The 19,483-nt window shown below is 39.9% G+C and overlaps 1 protein-coding gene across 4 annotated transcripts in view; it reads right to left on the bottom strand.

Moving 5' to 3' along the window:
* The window catches only part of sorcs2 (sortilin related VPS10 domain containing receptor 2), a 309,510-nt gene extending 300,697 nt beyond the window's left edge, over nt 1–8,813 (bottom strand). For all 4 annotated transcript variants that reach the window (XM_023346473.1, XM_023346475.1, XM_023346472.1 and 1 more), the window contains exon 1: nt 8,192–8,813. In XM_023346473.1, the coding sequence (XP_023202241.1) occupies nt 8,192–8,503 (312 nt within the window). In that variant the 5' untranslated portion in view covers nt 8,504–8,813. The remainder of the gene's footprint in view (nt 1–8,191) is intronic.
* Nucleotides 8,814–19,483: the final 10,670 nt, after the last annotated feature.

Raw genomic sequence — 19,483 nt, 5'->3', positions numbered from 1 at the left:
AGAATCCTGAGTGCACGTAGTTGTTGAGCCTTTCCTTTGGCCTACCACCAGGGGAAATCTGCAGAATCTGTGAGGGTGCTGACCATAATCCCATTCTCTGGATCCAGTAATTAAAACAGATGAGGAAACCTCTAACAAGCAGTTGTGAGGGGCAATAACTTCTTTAGATCTTGTAAAAAAAAAAAAGTTTTTTTAAATCTGCGAAAATACAGAAAAAGCCACAAGTTGGAGCAGTTGTGGCAATTTCTCAGCATTACATTTCAACACCCATTCACTGCTTCTCATAGCAGCCATAAACTCAGAGCAGTCACAGCAGCATCCTCTGAAGTACCACCACAGATTTACAATCAAGCTGAACCGTCAGTGCAACTCTTTCAACCGTCCCAGGGAGAAACATCTGCTCCGAGCTTGGCACTTTGTCGTGCATACATGAAATTATAAAAGCACACAACGTACTTTCACCACCTTTTCATTCAGACTAAGGACTGAGCAAACCGTGAAGACGTAATGTAAATCAACACTAGCTTTAAAAAAAAACAAAAAACTATAAGGGTTTGAACAGTCAGAATTTACCCTGGAGAGTTCTTAAACCAGGAAATGGCAGAAATAATTCACAATTCCCACATGGGGGTTGAGGGTGGGCCAGGAGTTTGGACTGTCAGCGCCCCTTTTGGCGCTCGTTAATCACTCAGGCTACCGCAAGACAGCCCACCAGGGATCACCAGAACACGTGTGCGCACATTTTTTCCTCCTAAACAGGTGTGGTCGCAGTGTCGCTTTTCAAAACCTGCCTCTCCCCAAAACAATCGATCCACATAGAATAGAGAAACCCCATTATACGCCCGGTCCAGTTTCCAAATGCATACATCAGGTAGACACACACACACTGAGCGATGCTGTTCATCGCCACAGAGAAGACAGAAATAGATGGAAGAAGAGCTGGGCTCAGGGTTCCCCAGGGCTAGCCAACGACTCAGAGAAGAGAGGCACACACAAAGAGAGTCCTTTCAGTGGTGAAGGCTCTCTTCAGTCAGAAAGCTGGTGTCATGTTATACAGCTTCACCCTTGGCGGGAAATCCTCTGGGAACCGAAGTTCTCAGTAAATAAAAGCCGTTATGTTACTCTGGAGAACAAATTTACTCCTGGTAGGTGAAAAAAAACATTTCCAACGCTTTCAGTTAGATTTCTGACTGTATCACAGCACTGACACTTCATTAGGGAAGACTTAACAACATTCCTCTTAACAGTAAAGTGTTGGTATTAATGGATCTCTATGCTGCATTTCCATTACAAATGGGCGCAAAACCTTGTCGAAAAAACAGTTTTGTGATTGCAGCGTTTCCATTGAATAAGAAAAGCAAAATCGCACATGAATAAGTTTGTTCTCGAAATAAGTCATTAAACATGCCGCGCCATCATCCTCCAACTACTTCCTGTTTTCTTCTTTGTGGTTTGTGCCAGTAGCAACATCCGGTTGTTGATCATGTGATGCCAAAAAGTGTTTCCATTGAAGTTTTGTGAAATAAACCAATTTCGATAGAGACAAAAGGAAAAATTATATACATATACATTATGTATAATAAATCATCCTAGCGCCAAACTTTTAATCAAAAAACAAGAGATGTTTCAAAATGGCCATGTTTCAATTAAGAAAATTTATTTCAAATGTCAAATTGCACAATTATATGGTCAATAGAAACAGCTACAGATAATCATCATGTACCTACTGGAAAAGTAGGTGGGATTGTCTGGTATGCTGTTGAATTAGTTCAAATGCAAATGTATTAGACAAGTTTGTGTCATTTATCAACTACAAATCTGAACTGAAGCTGCTTTCCTTTAATATCTATATCTTGTCCCTAGTTTAGGGATAACCCCATATATGCTGATGACTCAACTATTTTTTTTTTGTCATCAGGTTTGTCACAATAACACATTTTACTGGATGATAAATTGGCCCTGAAATTACAACAAACAACTATAGTCGTTTTCAAACCATTTTCAAGGAATATAATGAAAAAGGCATAATAATACAAGTTTTAAAGATCAACAAACTTTTGATTTTGTAAAGAACTCGCAATACTGGAAGTGAAAGAAAAGAAAAATAACCACACAAACAAAACCATAAATTAAATGGATTATGAAATCTGTAAAAACTGCCCTTCACAAAATATCAGAAAGGAAATTCAACTACTTTTAATTTTCATGTGATGAATTGATTAATTAGTCACCACATAACATTACAGACACAGAGTCTGCATGTTTATAAGGCCAACAACTGGCAGGGGCAGAATTTAAGAAAAAACTAGTGAAGATTGTTTACCACTTTCAGCCCTCAACAAAATGCCTTCTTTTAAATGCCAGCTTGAGAAAAACAGACAAGTGCCTTTAAATTCAGCTGATTTCAACCGAAAAGGTCAGAAGTTTGGGGAAGAAAGAGCCTTAAAGTAACACTCTGTCAATCAAAAACAAGCTTTTAAAAAACAAGCTTTAAGCCACGTCTTTTCTTCACTGAATGTGGTGTGCTAAATCATTTATGTGTTTTCAAAACACATAATAGGCATAAAAAAAAAACTCCTAGAAAATGTAGAAACTCATTCGGGTTAGCATTTTCTGAATTGTCCTTCATGAGAGTCCCACCTAATCTGCAAAAAAACGAGGTTTCAATTATGTTCCTAAAAGCCAAAATTATGTGCGATATGCATGTCACCAGACCAGAAAGCTCAATATTCCATTCAGCATACCGAACTGAGGAAGTTTGTGGAATTTTATGTAAGCTGTTATGCAAGTAAGATGATACAAAATTAAAGGGGAAAAGATTTTTGCTGTTTTTATTCCTGCTGACAGCAGATGTATAACCGCCATCTGCCAGCCTCACCCCCTACCACTAAAATGTTTTTTTTTTTCTGAAAACTAATGGTGGGACATGAATCAAGTGTCAGATTTATGTTTCACAAATGATAATGGTAAAATAGGTACATGATGAAATATTGTGAGCATACTCGAAAAGGTGTAGATGCAACAAAAGCTTTAAAAACTTGACTTGGGCAAAAAAACTGAATATCTTTAGGACTTTTTAAAGAAACTTGCTGGAAAGTTTCAGAGTGTAGGGTGTACTTCTTACCAACATGGTGAAAGATAAATCAACATGCGCGGGTGTCCTTACATACCCACTGATTCCAACATCAGCATATTGTGACATCTGTGCGAGCCCACATGCCAAGGAGTTATGAGGCAGCGGTCTGGTTTCATTGGAACTTATTCTTATCATAGTCCGTCCAGTGGGCATGAAACTATGCTGGCGTCGCGATACGAGAATGGTTGAACGAACGAAAGAAAGAAAAAACGGTTTCCAAAGGTGTGATGTGGTTTGTAGACATTAGCTACAGTTTATTTTTCTGTTTTAGACTAGACACGTGGAGTTTTGGCATGTCCCAGTGTCAGTTAAGGACCAGTTCCTGGTTTTAACATTTTAAACTCGTAGCTTTAAATGTGTCTACGTCATTATTATTCAAAGGAATATTTTTGCAATGATAGCAGCTGCCCCAATTTCAACAAACAACCGATGTACATACGTACCTACCTACCTATATACATACATGCATACCCTATGTACGTACATGTGTACTGAGAGGAATTACTGTCATATGACTAGCTACATAAAAATCTATCTAACATTGATTTCTTTCGCTCCCATTTTTCCATTTGACATTTGTACTAAATCTTGTTTGGCATTTCAGGGTTAAAATGCAGATGCTGTAGGATATGAATGAAAGTGTATTGAATTTTTGTTGTAGAAAACAAAAAAATCAATCTCATTTTTCCTCTACACACACACACACACACATCTTTCTATATTCAGAGACTTTGAGATGTAATGGTTACGTTTATGGTCAGGGTACAGAAAGGAATGGAAGTCAAACTCTAACCTAAACTAAATTTATACCTTAAATCCTAAACCTAACCTCCTGTATTTGATACATTGAGCCTTCCAATGTGTCAAATACAAGTTGACGCACACACACACACACTCCAGTTCTGTGGAGATTGTCCAAGAAAAAGCTGTACTGCTACCTCATCCATCAACTGACCAATCACAGCTAGCCAAAGAAAAGTGAATGTCCCTTCAAAACAAGAACCCAGGAAAGCTCATATGAAGCTGGTATCAACAGCAGCACTTTTACTAGCAAACTGTTGGGGCGATTTATCTTCTTGCTAAAGCACTTTGGAGTCTAAGAGGTGGAGGGTGGCCTCCGTCACGTCAGACCGGACATTATCAAGACTGATCAACCTGGGCTCTTGACCCTTTTAGCGGAGATTTACCTGTAGAAAACTTAAAGACTCAAAACTGACATAATGAAACCAGAAAGGAGGTGGAGATTCATTTTTACCTTCCATCCATCTGCACACTGCTCATAAATGTCAACCCTGGAGAAATTGAATGGCCCCATTTTTCTGTGTTTATTAGACCGAGATGAACTCACTCTTTTCGACCTTTCAGTGTACACACGCAGTTAATTGAGTATAAGGCAGGCCTGGAGTACTGGAAGCAAGCGGAGCGGTGGGCATGAGGATCCCCGCGGATTTATCGCCTCGTTTGGAGAGAGAAAAAAAATGGAGGAAGTTCCTCACAAGACAGACAGGAGTCCAGCAGCAGAATGTAAGTTCTTTATTAGTTTAATGAAGTCTTAAATGCCAAAGCATTCCTCTACCATAAGGTATTTCTGAGATGTACTATGACTTCAACGCTGAGCTGCTTGGGAACATCGGGACTATTTTAAACTGTAACTTGAGCTGAAGCTTAAACAGAGACTCATTTTAAACTTTTTGTATTTGCTTTTAGAGCTACATCTGTTTGACTGGAGCAGATTAGCCACCAGGTGGATCCAACTCACCGCTGAGCAAGCTGTTAAGTTGATGCTAAATCCAGTGGATGTACTGTGAATCGCGTCCTGTTCCCAGGAACCGCCCTCTTTCTCTGGACCCGAGATCGTCCTCCTACATACACACTCTAAAATGCATCTACCTAATGGCTGTCATGATGAGGGGAAAAATGAGCCACATTAGCTCTCATTAAGAGACTCATAAGAGTGTAAAACTGCTTCTACACCAGTTTCCTTCAGCATATAGCTAGGCTGCTAGCTCAAGCTAATGCTAGTTTCGTCATAAAAAGGAAGAATTCAGTTTCAAGCTGTCATTTTCATACATCTCTAATCTGTTCCTTAAAGCATTTTCACTTATAAAAACATAATGTCTGCCGCACCGTCACACTACACTTGAGATTTATTGAGGAAAAAAAAAAAGAAAATCAATGTATATTTTTCTGTCCACTAAAAATGTATGGATTGCTTTGCATTGGTTTGTCACATAAACTCCAATAATTAAAAACTTGTAATTGTATAATTAAAAGTATTCTAAGATCTGAAACCAAATGGGATTTGCTAGTTTTTATGTGGTAGAAAGACCAATCATTGTTAAACACAAATGTATTTCTCTTCATCTTACAGCTTCTGAGCTAATTGAACTTACTCACAATAGTACTTGTATATTTTTATTTACGTTACTGCAGTATTTTCCATTTTGATATTGCAAAATGTAACAGTATCAAGTTGTCAAAAGTGCAAATAAGCAGCAAAGCCAAACACGTTTAGCAATTTTCTTTTTTATCCATGGCGGCCATATTTGCTAAGAGCTCAGAACTAAATCTCTTCCTTCAGGAGGAGTTTAGGTCTTTTTCCTGACCTGAAACTTAGAACTTCCAGCTTCCAAATACAACAAAGGCTTGAACTAGTAAAAACTTAAAAAAAACAAAAAGAAACAAAAGGGGAAGAAAATGAACAAATTGTTGACTAAACGAAGAAGAGTGACATAGCATTTTTGGCTAAAGGTCAAAACTCCTGATTGATGTGAGGAAAAGTGCAGCAATGAAAGAAAAGTCTGAATGGGAAACACTGAAATATTTGTATTTGTTAAGAGGAAAATTGCATGATTACAGTTTTAGCATCACAGGTTAAAAAGCTCCACACACATTAAAAATGTTAGTTTACAAGCTCCAGCATGCTAAACGTAGCAGTCCAAAGCAGCTTCTCCTTTCACACAGATTTGCATTCAAAGCAGTCCCTCAGTTTCATTCTTCTAATTCTCCAAGTCTGCAGCTTCTTTGCTGCTCTTTCACCTCCTCCACTGGCTTTAAATCAATACAAAACACAAACACATATTCAAGCTCTATCTTGCATTCCATAATACATCGTTCCACACGTCACACTATTCACCAAACAATCTGTCTCAATCCAGCAAGCGGTCATTTCTCCTCCTCCCAGACAGAACAGCAGCTATAGACAAAAACGCCTCTGACTGCCGGGGACGTCCCCAGCAGACACCAACAGCCCCCACCCGCACCAACCCACCAACCCCCGCCTGGTGTCTGTCAATATCCAACCACAGACGCTGCGTTTGTTTACAACGCTCTCCATAGACTGAATCCAAAGCCTTTAATTTCAACACTGCAGATTTTATTCCTAAGGATATTCTACAGATATTACTGTAGACATAGAGGAAGACAACATGTGACTACAGTTTACTGCTGCTGGGACTCCTGAAGGCAAGCTGTCTGAATAAAGTACTCACACCCCTTGTCATTTTGTCATTTTACAAGTAAAAACTTTACTGAATTTTAATTGGAATTTTTTGTTGTGACAGACAAACACAGATTAGAGTGTGACTGTCAAGTAGCAGGAAACAGATGTGGTTTTCAAGTGTTTTGTTTACAAGTAAAACACTGCATTTCGAATCAGCAATCCCTCCAATCCGACATCCTCAAATAAAATGAAGGATACCCTGAATTGCCTTCAGGAATCACTAAAAGTAAACAAGAGTCCGTCTGTGATTCAATCTCAGTATGAATCCAGCAATTAGAGAACAAAGCATCATAAAGACTAAAACGCAGCAGACAGGTGAGGCAGAGATTCATCGGGCTGCACAGATTTCCTTCGTTGTGGGTGATCGGCGATCCGACCCGATGCTTGCATGTGAAACTAGGGCTGCGGGACATGGCTTAAAAACAACATCTGCTTTTTATTTCTAAATAGCAATTTCAATTTTAATTGGTTTCATTTTAATTTCAAAATTACCAGTGAAAGAAAATTTTTTCTTTTCAAAAACTGGCTTTTACTTCAATAATTCCGTCTGTGAATTGACCTGAATTCAAGGTTGAGATAAATAGAAGTTGTAAAACATTCTCTTTTTTTTTCTTTTTTTTAGCAAAATAGCAGCTCTTGAGTGGGTTAACGTCACCCTGGAAACCCAAGAAGAGAATTGGTGAAAAAAAATGGGACAGGTGAGAACTGATTCAAGGAATGAATGTTAATCACTGAAGAAAACTGCTGGAGGACCCAACCAGGCAGCCAGAGCTATGATGGAATAATTAAAAAACAAAAATAAAATCAAACTACCTTTATCTGATAAGAAAACCACAAAAACATGCCGCACCTTTCAGAATATTTACCCAAAACCCTGAAAGCCATGCATCCTTTCCATTTCATAATAACGTCCCTCCATCATATAAAATTCCAATTACACATTAATAAAGCTTCAAAAAGTTCAAACAGAATAGATACTTTTGAAAGGCACCGTACCTCCATTATGATCATTACCTAAAGTAATGCAGCATTCCTGTCTAACAAAGCTTCGTTATCATTTCTGTCATGGCTAGCGCGCGCGCGCGCGCTGCAGGTCTCCAGACGCGCTCGCGCACGCACCCGTGCCGGACTCTCTCGGAAAGGAACGGAACGGAATAACGCACAGAGGCACTAATGAATCCAAAGCAGTTTTCTACAAGTTAATCAGCACCGTTGTGGGTAAAGCACGAAGCATTCTGGGAGTTGACCGACAACACGCCAGGAATCCGGGCACTGTGCGACCTGGACGGAGGATACGGTGTCATGACAACAAAAGCCCATCCAGCGCGCGTGCAGATGGAGCACCTGAACGCGTAAAAAAAATGTAAAAAATTTTTTTTTTTTTTTTTTTTTTAAAAGCTGCGTTTTTGATCCTCCTGTCTCAATAAGTTGTTTTAAGGGGGGACCGGGCGGAGGGGGGCTGATGGATGCTGGAAGTTGATAAACCGGGGAGGGATGTGGGTGGGGGTGTGGTGGTGGGGAGCCAGCGGCTCGTGACGGGACGGGTTACTCACGCTGCTGTTCTCTCCCGTCCAGTGGACCATCGCCTGGTTGTGCGTCGCATCTCCTTTCAGCACAAACGAGCTGCTGAGCAGGGACATCCGTTTATCCCAGGACACGGCTCTCCTGGCGCGGGGCTCCCCGCCGCCGCCGCCGCCCGCGTCAGACGTCCGATCCTCCCCGCTACCGCAGCGCCGGCTAAAAGACCCGCTGTCCCCCTGCACGGCTCCGGGCAGCGCCGTCCACACCGCCGCGGCGGTCAGCAGGAAGATGCAGAGGCTCGCGGCGGCTGCGGAGACCGCTCGTTCCGGGCGCAGAGTTCCCATCGCCTTGCCTTGCTGGTTTATTTCTGTGCGCCGTAGGAGCGCGGAGACTGATGGAAGAGGCAGCTGATGCTTGTGGGAGACGGATAGGTGCACACTGGAAGCTGGAGAGGCAGAGAGTGAGGGTGGGACGCTGAAGAGGGGAAGTGGAGCGAAAGCAGACAGTGCGAACAACGTGGACGCGTCTCCGAGCCAAGAGCGGTCCGCAGGAACGGCGCAGCGGTGCCATCTGCCGTCCTGCAGCTGCAGCGAGCCGCCGCCGCTCAGCTCAGTCCGTCCTCATGTGGAGTCAGTGGTGTTGGGGGAGGGGGGCGCAGAGGAGGGGAGTCCACGTGTACGGACCTGCTGGTGGGGGGTTTTCTAACGCGGGGGAGTCCAAACGTTTTGTCAAGTGGCCCAAAACTGTCAGCTCTAAAAGACAGGAGAAAATTTTCGCCAAAAAAAAAATAATAAAAAATTCAACATAAATCTTGAGTTATAGAAAATTTTAGATTTTCTGATTTTGTTTTGGCAAATCTTTGGACTTTATCCAACTCAAATTCAATGTTTTGTTTTGAGAAAATAATTTAAATCAGTGTTGGGGTTTTTTTTCCATCAAATGAGGTCTGAATTTCATAAATTGCCTTTTTCTTTTTACACAAAAGTTGAGATTACACATTGTATAAAAGTACTTGTGGGCCAAAAATAAATAAATAAATAAATAAAGAGGAAGTTTTCTAACCTACTCAACAATAAATTAAGCAATAAATATTTTAATGAAACCAACAATCAGATTTTTGTGATTGTAGAACAAAGATTTTTCCTGTTAAATGAAAGGCTGCTTTGCTTATTACTTTTGGGCTAAATTGAAGAAAACTGAAAACAAAGAAAATGGTCTATTCTCAACAACAAAACCAAGATCTAGATCGGAGAGTTCTATTTTGGATCAAGCTGGATCAATCTCTGCTTGTTTTAGCTATTCGAGATTTTTTATTCTTATTGTTATTAAATGGTCAACATAATGAGACGGCCTCAAAGGAATCTCCAAAACCATTAGTCCACAGAGTTATCTGCATAATGTTATTAGAACATTCCAGGCTGTGTTGGTGGGCCAGTTGGAAAAGAAAGGGGTTAAAGTTCACACTTGAGCCAACAAAATAATACCTCCCCGCCCCCCACTGGGTCTGTCTTCCTATCCAATTATGAACCGGAGCTGGATTAGAACCATGATTCCTGGGATTAGGATTTACGCTGTGGAGGGGAAATCTGATGTTTTTCATGTGAACAAGGATTTACCTTTCCAGCCTGATGTCATGTTGATCTGGACCTAAATGTACAGATGGACTTGGTTGTGTAACGTCTGTTAACACCAAACCCATCCGTCTTCTATTACACTTTATCCATATGCTTATGGAGTGCTGCTTGTGAAGTTGCACAGTCAAAATATTTAATTTGTAAAACTGAATACTTAGCTTGCTAATTAAATATCCAGTTTGAATCACATTTATTAATTAATGAACATCATGGTGAAAATATGACTTCCCTCCTCTTATGACAGGCTAACTAACCCAAATAGTTGCTGTTAATTTTTGACTTTGTAATCAACATGTGTACGTCTTATACATGACATGAAATTCAATGTGTCATAAATCTGACCAAAAAAATATATAACTTGGAATCTAAGAAGCTTGAGCAGATCCAGTTTCTGAATTATTTCATGACATTCTGCTACTTTAGGGGCATAAATTCAAAACAACACATTTGGACCTGCAGCGTTGCACAGAAAAGTGTGACTGTCGTTGCGGGATTCAAACTTTTTTTCCCCCTAAAAAGAAAGAGATCTGGTTTTAGTGGCCAGTTTGGGCGCTGAAAGCATGGTCTTGAATTATTTACTCGTGTGAGCCCTTGTGATGTTGCTGCAGGTCGGGGATGAAGGGGGGGAGAGTTGTTGGCTCAACTAACCTCAGATCAGTTCCCAGGGTGGCATCACAGCCAGTGTGAATAATTAATGGCAGTTCGGGCAGGAGTTGCATCAACATCACACCAAAAGCAGGTTTTACCTCATGACAGCACCATGAGGATTCTGAGTTTTTACACACAGAGTTTTTACAAACTAAACCCAAAGTTCTCAATGTGAGAAGTATCTCAGTAAATGTGAAGGCTCTTAGAGATGAGGAGAAGTTTTTACATTTAATTCACAGGTTTGGCTAAAGACAAAAGTCAAGCTAAACTGAGTCATGTGCAATTGCTACAGTGTTGGCAAACAGGAGTTACTTTTTAATTGACCGTAGAATTGTGGAAATTGAAATTACAAAAATGTGTTCAATGGAAATGCAGCACTATAGATAGCAGATAGATTTTTTTTTTTTTTTTGGATAAATACTTGCACTGGAATGAGGTTATTTTTCCAACCATATCAAAATAGATGTATTTAGCAAAACTGCAATAGAAACACTTTTTATATGACACGAGTCAGGAGATCAACAACCTATGTTACTACTGGTGGAAACGTCAAAGAAGACAACAGGAAGGAAAATGGTTTATTCTTGTTTTCTTGGTCAATGTGCAGCTGGCTCCGGAGTTCTCACAGCATCACACAGTACATACACCAAATTATTATGCAAGTGATATTTTCTCAGATTTTCTTAAATGGTCAATGCAAATGATGGTCAGTATAATTTTAAAGTCCTAAACTATTACTAATTTTACTGAACAAACAACCCAATGAGAGGTTTTTAAAAAAAATTTTAAAAAAACCCTCAAAATGCTCTGTTCCAAATTATTATGCACAGCAGATTTTCTAAACATTTTATGGATTATAAAGAACTGCAAACAGTCATTCTTTGAATGTGCAGCATTAAGTGGTTACATGTACTAAAATCTAAAGCTATTTCAATCAAAAACATCTCAACAGACCGAGCTACATGTTAACATTGGACCTTCTTTGATATCACAGCACAATTCTTACATCCATTGAACTTGTGAGTTTGTGGAAAGTTTCTGCTTGAATTTCTTTGCAGGATGTCAGAAAATCTTCCCAGAGCTGCTGTTTTGATATGAACTGCTTTCCACCCTCAGATCTTCTGCTTGAGGAAACTCCAAAGTTTCTCAATAGGGTTGAGGTCAGAGGTCAGAGGAGGATGGTGACCACACCATGAGTTTCTGCCCTTTTATGCCCACAGCAGCCAATGACACAGTGATATTCCTTGCAGCGTGAGATGGTGCATTGTGATGCATGAAGATGATTTTGCTACTGAAGGTACGGCTCTTCTTTTTGAACCATAAAAGAAAGTGATCTGTCAGAAAGTCCAGATACTTTGCTAAGGTCATTTTCACACCTTCATGGACTCTGAAGGGGCCGACCAATGATTCTCTCCACATGATTTCAGCCCAAAGCATGACTCCACCACCTCCTTGCTGACGTCACAGCCATGTTGGGACGTGGTGGCCGTCCACCACCAATCCACTACTGCGTCCATCTGGACCATCCAGGGTTGCACAGCAGTCATCAGTGAACAAGTCTGTTTGAAAATGAATCTTCATGTACGGTTGGGCCCACTGCCACTGTTTCTGCTTGTGAGCTCTGGTTAGGGGCCCAATAGTAGGTTCATGCACCACAAGCCTCTGGAGGATCCTCCACCTTGAGGTTCCAGAGGCTCCAGCAGCTTCAAATAACTGTTTGCTGCTTTGTAAAGGCATTTTAACAGCTGCTCTCTTAATCCGATGAATTTGTCTAACAGAAACTTTCCTCATTCTGTCTTTATCTGTACAAACCCATCTTTGTTCTGAATCATCCACAAATCTCTTCACAGTACGATGATAACGCTTCAGTTTTCGTTAAATATCTAATGTTTTCATATCTTGTTGTACAGCACTGCACTATCTGATGATTTTCATCAGCAGAGATCCTTTCTCTTTCCCATATTGCTTGAAACCTGTGGCCTGCTTAATAATGTGGAACATCCTTCCTAAGTAGATTTCCTTTAATTGAGCTCAGCAGACAAACTAATCAACCAGCTCTCTGAAATTAATTATAGTGATTTAAAGAGCCCTGACACACAATACCATCTATAAATTTAATAGCACAACAAAAAATTAAATCTTTATGACACTTAAATCCAATTTGCATAATAATTTGGAACATGGTGTAAATAGTTAACATTCCAACATGTTGAATCCATACCTCTTCTGTAGAATCACCTTCAATTTCCCCAAAATGCTGCATACGTAGCCGCCCCCAAGTAAGCTACGTATGCCTACTTGGGACACGTAGCCTACTTGTATCCCAAGTAGGCTACGTGTTGGAGCTTGTAGCTCTAACACCTAAATAATGACGTCTCCTCTGATGACTGATAGATGATGAGCGCTGGCGTCATGGCTGAATTCTGAATCTCTCCATGTAGCTTTTTTACATACAACATAGGTATGATTTTTAATGACTAATCACATGAACAAGCTAATTCACGTGTGATTTCAATTTCATTTCTTACCCAATGGGACCAACAATTGCAAAATGTTATTTTTCTGACAATAGCAGAATATAGAGAAAGATTCGAGTTCATTTGTAATGAAAACACAGGTTGTGTGTGCACAAGATATAGTTTGGCTAAAATCATCTACTTGGCATGAGGCAACAGAGAATTGGTGACTACCTTTCCATCAATCCATTTTCCGTACTCACTACTAGGATTTTAGCGAACCCTTCTCGTATAACATTCCGCTCTTCAGAAAGTGACCCAATCCGCCCTGACTGACATCAAGACAACGTGCGTTAACGCCAGAAAAAGCTCGTCAATAAAACAGTTGCTAGTCCATTTAGTTGATTTCACTGTAAAAATTAAATCAGAGCTCTGAAAACCAGACAAGAATATAAAAACAAACATTTTACAGGTCTTGGTATATTTGTGGATTTGCAGAGATGTCTTGGCAAAAAGATTTACGTTTCTCTATTTTATAAGATTAAAATGCAATCAAACAAAGCTTTATGGCAAGTCCACCACTAATCATTGGTAACCATGGTAAAAAAAAAAAAAAAAAAAAATTTTAATCATCATGTAACCTAGCATGTACAAAAAAGAGGTTAGCATCTAGACTTTTGAACGCTTTGAAGTCTGTTCCAGTATCAGAGGAAACGCCATTTTTGATGTAGTGAAATAAATCACGTGGAGGGAGAAGGTGCGGGTCGTTTCTAAGCTAGCTAATACCACTGTGCTACTTTTACAGACAAATTAGCCCAACTTGAAGTAGAAGCCATGGGAAAAACAATCAGGCCTTACTTGTCTAAGTTAAGGTCAACGTTGGAAAGCCACGAAGCAACAACGGCATCAATAGTAGAATTCCAAGTCAAAAAGCATAAAACCTGTCTCACATTTGCCCAAAATTGTACTAGGTTTTAGGAAACAGTGCCAAGCCAGCATTACTTTTGTTGTTTTACTGTAAAACTGAAACAATCCAATATATTTTAGTAGTTTTCAACTCTGCTAAACATCTTCGGCAATATAGGCACAAGCCTAGTCTGGAAGCCTATGATCACATAATCTCTGTTTGGGAAACATCCACTGTTAATTTCTGATTGAACCAAATGAGCAGTAGATTAATTAGGGAAATTAGGTTGATTGCTACATATTTTAAAAACAGATTAAATCAGTGTTCTTAGCTGCTTTTGAGAGGAATCTCTGCAGTCTGCGCGGTATGCGGTTGAGTCCGTGTCCTTGGAGAACCTCATTTACACTTCAGTGTCGGCAGCATTAATGCCCAACGCTGCAACATGCTGCCTTCGAGAGCAACATCTTCCACTGGGTTTCTATGCATTTTTCAACAAGTCAATAGAAAAGCACATTCTACAGATATACCTGGGCAAGAAGTAGTGGCCAAACGTGTGCTGGAATTATAAACTTCTCGGAACAAGATTGAGAAGAAAAACTGACTCCAGAAAATTCAGAAAGGTTTTTGAAGAATTGGACACCGGCCATATTTCTGACGCCATCCAAAACGTCACACAGCATCTGTAATTCCACAAATATGTTTGACCTTTTCTGTTCCAGAACATAAAAAAAGACAACTTTTCAGTGCCTTTCATGTTTTTAATGACATTATCCAAGCTCTGCCAGAAATGAAGTTTTGAAAGTCTTAAACACTTTTATCATTTATTTATTACTTCAACTTTGGACATTAAATGTGCACCAGGTGTCAGCAACTGTCATGGTGTGGGTTTTGTGAAAGAGCTGCGAACAGAGATGTTTTAGTGGCAAAAAGAAAGTTCTTGAAAACTTAAACTGGAAAAACAGACTTACTAAATCGCCGGTGGAGAGCCAGAGTGAACAGATGAATCCAGCAGGAAACGGTTGTGAGGTTCGTCAGGTTGCTCACTGCCAAGATGCAGGTGGTTCATTAAAAACTGGGTGCAGCTGGGAGAGAAGGGGAAGAGGTGCAGCTGCGTTTCCGTTGCAGATGTGAGCAGCATTTCGTCGATATACCACTAATGTCTAAAAAAAAAAAAAAAAAAACAATTTCACAATGGCGGTTTTTCCAGAGATGCTATTAAAATCACACGTGAATAAGTTTATTCACACGATAAGACATTAAAAAACATGCTACCCCATCATCCTGCAACCGCTTCTTCTTCTTCTTCTTCTTCTTCTTCTTCTTCTTCTTCTTTTTGTTTTTATTGGCAGTTGGCAAGCAACTTAATGGTGTGCATTACCGCCACCTACTGGTATGGAGTGTGGATCAGAACGCAACTTAAAAGAAAAACAAACAAAAAAAAACTTCTTCTTTTCTTCTTCTTCTTCATTCTTATGACGGTTGACAAACAACGTTTTAGGTGTGCATTACCGCCATCTACTGGAATGAAGTGTGGCTCGATATGCTAAATATTACACAGATTTTGAAACTAAAAGTCGATAACCAAATAATAATGAAACAAAAAATAAACAATGTATTAATTTAGTCTTCCTTAACAAAGGAAGACTTCCTTTGTTAGTACCTTAACAAACAACAATAAGACTCAGAAGTGGAAAGTTTATCCAAAAGGTCTTGTATAATCTTTGTCAAATAGTCTTTGTTGTCTTCTTTGTGGTTTTCGCCAGTAGTAGCAGAATATTGTTGATCTTTTATTATTATTATTATTATTATTTATTAATTAATAATTTTTTTGCTTAAGACACTCATTTTGATACAGCCAAAAAACCCACCTCATCTGGTGCCAAAACTATTTAATGGAAAAACGTGTTTTTTGTTTTGTTTTGTTTTGTTTTTTTAAGAATTTGGCGTCTTTCAGTTAAGCATATTTATATTTTTTCGTAATTCTATGTTTTGCTGTCAATGTAAAGGCAGCTTAATGGAATATGAATAACATACATGAGAGAAGCTGAAGAGGACATCGACTTTAAACCAAGAAGAGAACGCTGACACAAATTTAAGGAAAATAAACTGAAAGACACACAAAGACCAGAACATAAGAATAAAAAATGAAAAAACTTCATCTAAAGGAATTAATGTATACGGCAAGACCTTTACAGCAATACTAATGAACTAAAAATGGAAAGACCTGTGGAGCAATAATGAATATTGTGAGTGGAAAATGCGAAGATCTAAAGAAAATAAATAAAACAACAAGACATTTAGCAAGACAGAAACACAAGATGAAACTCAAAACCTCAACGATAGTGACGGGCAACAACCAAGGCATTATATTCCAAAGGAATCTGAGCAAATTGTTCCAAAAATTTAATTATGGGTCAAAACTTGGAACGGCACAGGATTACATACTGAAGCCACTTACTAGCCATGTTTCCATCTTTTTATTTTTTCATTCGGATTTTGAAGTATCGCATTGGAGAAGGTTGGTGCAGCAATTGTTTGCTGATTGTTCCGTATTATTTATAGAGCTTTCTGACAATTACTTTTGGACAACTCCTGATTATTCTTCTGATTCCTCTGTTGCATTTATGTTTTACTCACATATTATGGCTCCAACAAACTTTATCATTAGTATTTTATTTTTTTTGCAACAGCAAGACTTTGACTTTTGCTATGAAGGTCTCAGCTTTTGTGAAGGTCTGTTTTCACCAATAATGCCCCTCTGTGCAATTCTTTGGTAATGAGAAACTTTTTAATTGGCCACTGGTTAATATTAAATCAGCTGATATTGATTTGCACAGAGCAGCAGAAATCCTTTGTAAATACTGACAGATTCCACCTGGTTTCTTGACGTTTTATGCCTTCCTGCTCATCCTCTGCTTCCTGTGTTCAAAAGACATTCTCTTAGTGATGCCGGTTTTTAACCCGTGTCGAAGGCCGAAAGACGTTTCTCACGTTACTGAGAAGTGAACACAAAGCAGTCCGTGGCTATTAAAGACATTCTAAAACGTGTTGCATTTATATTTATATTTACTTGAACTCTGTAAATACCTCACAATATGGAAAATCTTGATCTAAGCTCTTTTAACTGAAAATAAAAATGATCCAATATTTATACCTGCGTAATCCTTGTAGGGTCACTAGTATGGAAAGTGAAACGTGCCAAACTACAATAAATGAACAACTTGTAAAATTATTTCAATGTGTCATTAAAACTTGGAGTAAATACAGAAAGGAGTTATTAAATATTGAATAAAATAAATTACAACAATTTACTAAAGTTATTTCTACGCTTCCTGTGAAAATATTCTCCTTAGAAGCAGCCCTAATCCCACCCACTTAGTTTAGTAGGTGAAGTTGACATCTTAAAGGTGCAGTGTTATGTAAAATTGGCTTTTTTCAGCTTTACATCATGCTATAATGTTACTCCCTCATCAAAACATACCTGGATTGTTGCATTGATTCTTTCATGGATGTTTGAGAAATCCTTTAATCTCCCATGGCAACCATTCATCTGCACAAAACTCTTGGATGGATCTAGCCCAGCCTTCAAGACAAAGCTCCTCCTTGGAGCTGCAGTTTCCAAGCTATGTAGCTTCCGCATTACAAAGCAGCGCTCCTTCCTGACTCTCCCCCCGCTCTGCTCCTGCAAACTAGCCAACAGCAATTAGCAAACACCTGGTGGAACTGCGCCTCAGCTGACCTTATTGTGTGAGAAGTAAAATGTTGGTAAAAATGTTGCCGAAGGGTTACAAGAGGAGTCCATTTTGGACATTTTGCTATTTAGCCCAGTTAGAGCATACAAGCTACATGCAGAGAGGCCCTGGGCAGGATTTAACCTGGAGTCTTCTTACTCAGGTGAGACAAACAGAAAACTTCATCTGACTTCTCCACTGCACTCTCTTTTTGATGCCTGCAGCTCTGACTATATCCAAATTAGCCGAAAATCTTAGGCGCGAAAAAAGGCTGCAAAAATATTTTTTTTGGTGTCATTCATCACACACAGACACACCAACACACACAATATGTGCGGTAGCTACGTTGCACCCTTCTTGACCCCAGTTGTCAGCATGCGTGTAATTGCACCTTCCAAACGAGAGCCGACGTTTAAATATTTCATCACTCTGTGGGAATGTGTGTGTGCTCAAATCCGTGGCAGTGTGTGAATAAGATGGAAGGTAGGACTGGAAGAGTGAAGAGCCTGCGGAAAGACTGAGTGTACCCTGATTTAACCCAGGAAACTTTGAGAGTGAAAGTAAATTTAATCCATCCATACACAAACAAACAAACATATAGTCCCCCATATGGACAGGTTTGCCCTGGGATCTTCTGTGGCAGCCTTCCCCTGTGACGCCCCCTCTCAGCTCCTTCAGACTAGGCAGCAGTAATTAGATAACACCTGGAGGAACTAACCATCAGCTGACCTCATTATATGACCTACGTCTCAGTTCAGTGCTGTGGCAAATTAGAGGAATGTCGTTGTGATGGCTTCCTGAATACGCAGTTTCTTTTCGTAAGGTCAAACTGTGCATTTATACGGTCAGTGGAAACGCAGCTATTGCTAACACCTTCAAATGGGTGACTGGCTGTCGTGGAAGCAGCATCGATCGGTGTGACACAAACAGTTGGATTTGCTTCCTGGGGTCATTTAGACTCAATCGCAACAAAGTCGAGGTGCAGGTCCTGCGGAGCGAAACACACCCATTGGTTCCCAGCGATCACTCGGTCTCCGTGTTGTGAGGACGGCAGCCGGTGTCAGACGTCACAGCCCTGTGGCTCAGTGAGACTAAATCATGAGGCGTGAAACGCGCACATTAATCCTCATAACGTCCAATTAGCCATGAAAACTTCATGCGGAACAAAGCTCCATCCGTCCGGCTAACAAGCTCGACTCCCTCGCTCCAAGGTTCGCCTCTCCTTGAACCGTCTCTCCGCTCTGAGGACGCTCACCCACACCTCTCATCTGCAAACACGGCGTCAGAATATTGCCAACGGCGCCCATCATCGATGCCTATTAAATATTTACTGGATATTTTCTTCAGGGTCATGGAGTAATGTGAAGAATTTGACTAAAGTTTGAGGGTTTTCTGCTCAGGTTGTGGATAACGTTCACACCAGCGTGTTCAGCTTTTGAAGAATCCCACTTTTTTTTGAGAGGCGTGAGGAGGATAATGTTGACTTATCGTGAACATGCGAGCCTGGGTGCTGCTTGCAGCGGATTCTGGGAAACACGCTCCAGAACGAAACGTCTTCCAAATGCTAATGTCGTGAGTGGCAAAGACGCAGCCAGAGCTCAGAGGAGGCCGTGCTTTTTGCTGCAGCTGCTCCTGAATTATGAAAAGACCTTCTTTCAGACATCAGACAGGCCTCTGCCCTGTCTGATTAGAAGTCGCCTTCTTTCCTGACCTTTGACACCACTTAAGATGCAGACTTTTAAATTCTTTTATTTTTTATTTATGTTTTACTATATTTTATTTCAGCTAATTGAATAATTGTTTGGTTTATTTCTGAGTCATTTTGTTGTTATTACTTGTATAATATCATATCATGAGACTGCTGTTTGATTATTTTTAATCTTGTGGATAGTTAGACTGCTTCGTAAACGAAGCTGGTACTGGTTCGGTCACATTTCCTAACAAAATG

The sequence above is a fragment of the Xiphophorus maculatus genome, chromosome 14 (genome assembly GCF_002775205.1).
Source record: "Xiphophorus maculatus strain JP 163 A chromosome 14, X_maculatus-5.0-male, whole genome shotgun sequence".
Lineage (NCBI taxonomy): Eukaryota > Metazoa > Chordata > Actinopteri > Cyprinodontiformes > Poeciliidae > Xiphophorus > Xiphophorus maculatus.
The sequence above is the reverse complement of the archived record's forward strand: the minus strand, read 5'-3'. Positions and strand labels throughout refer to the sequence as shown.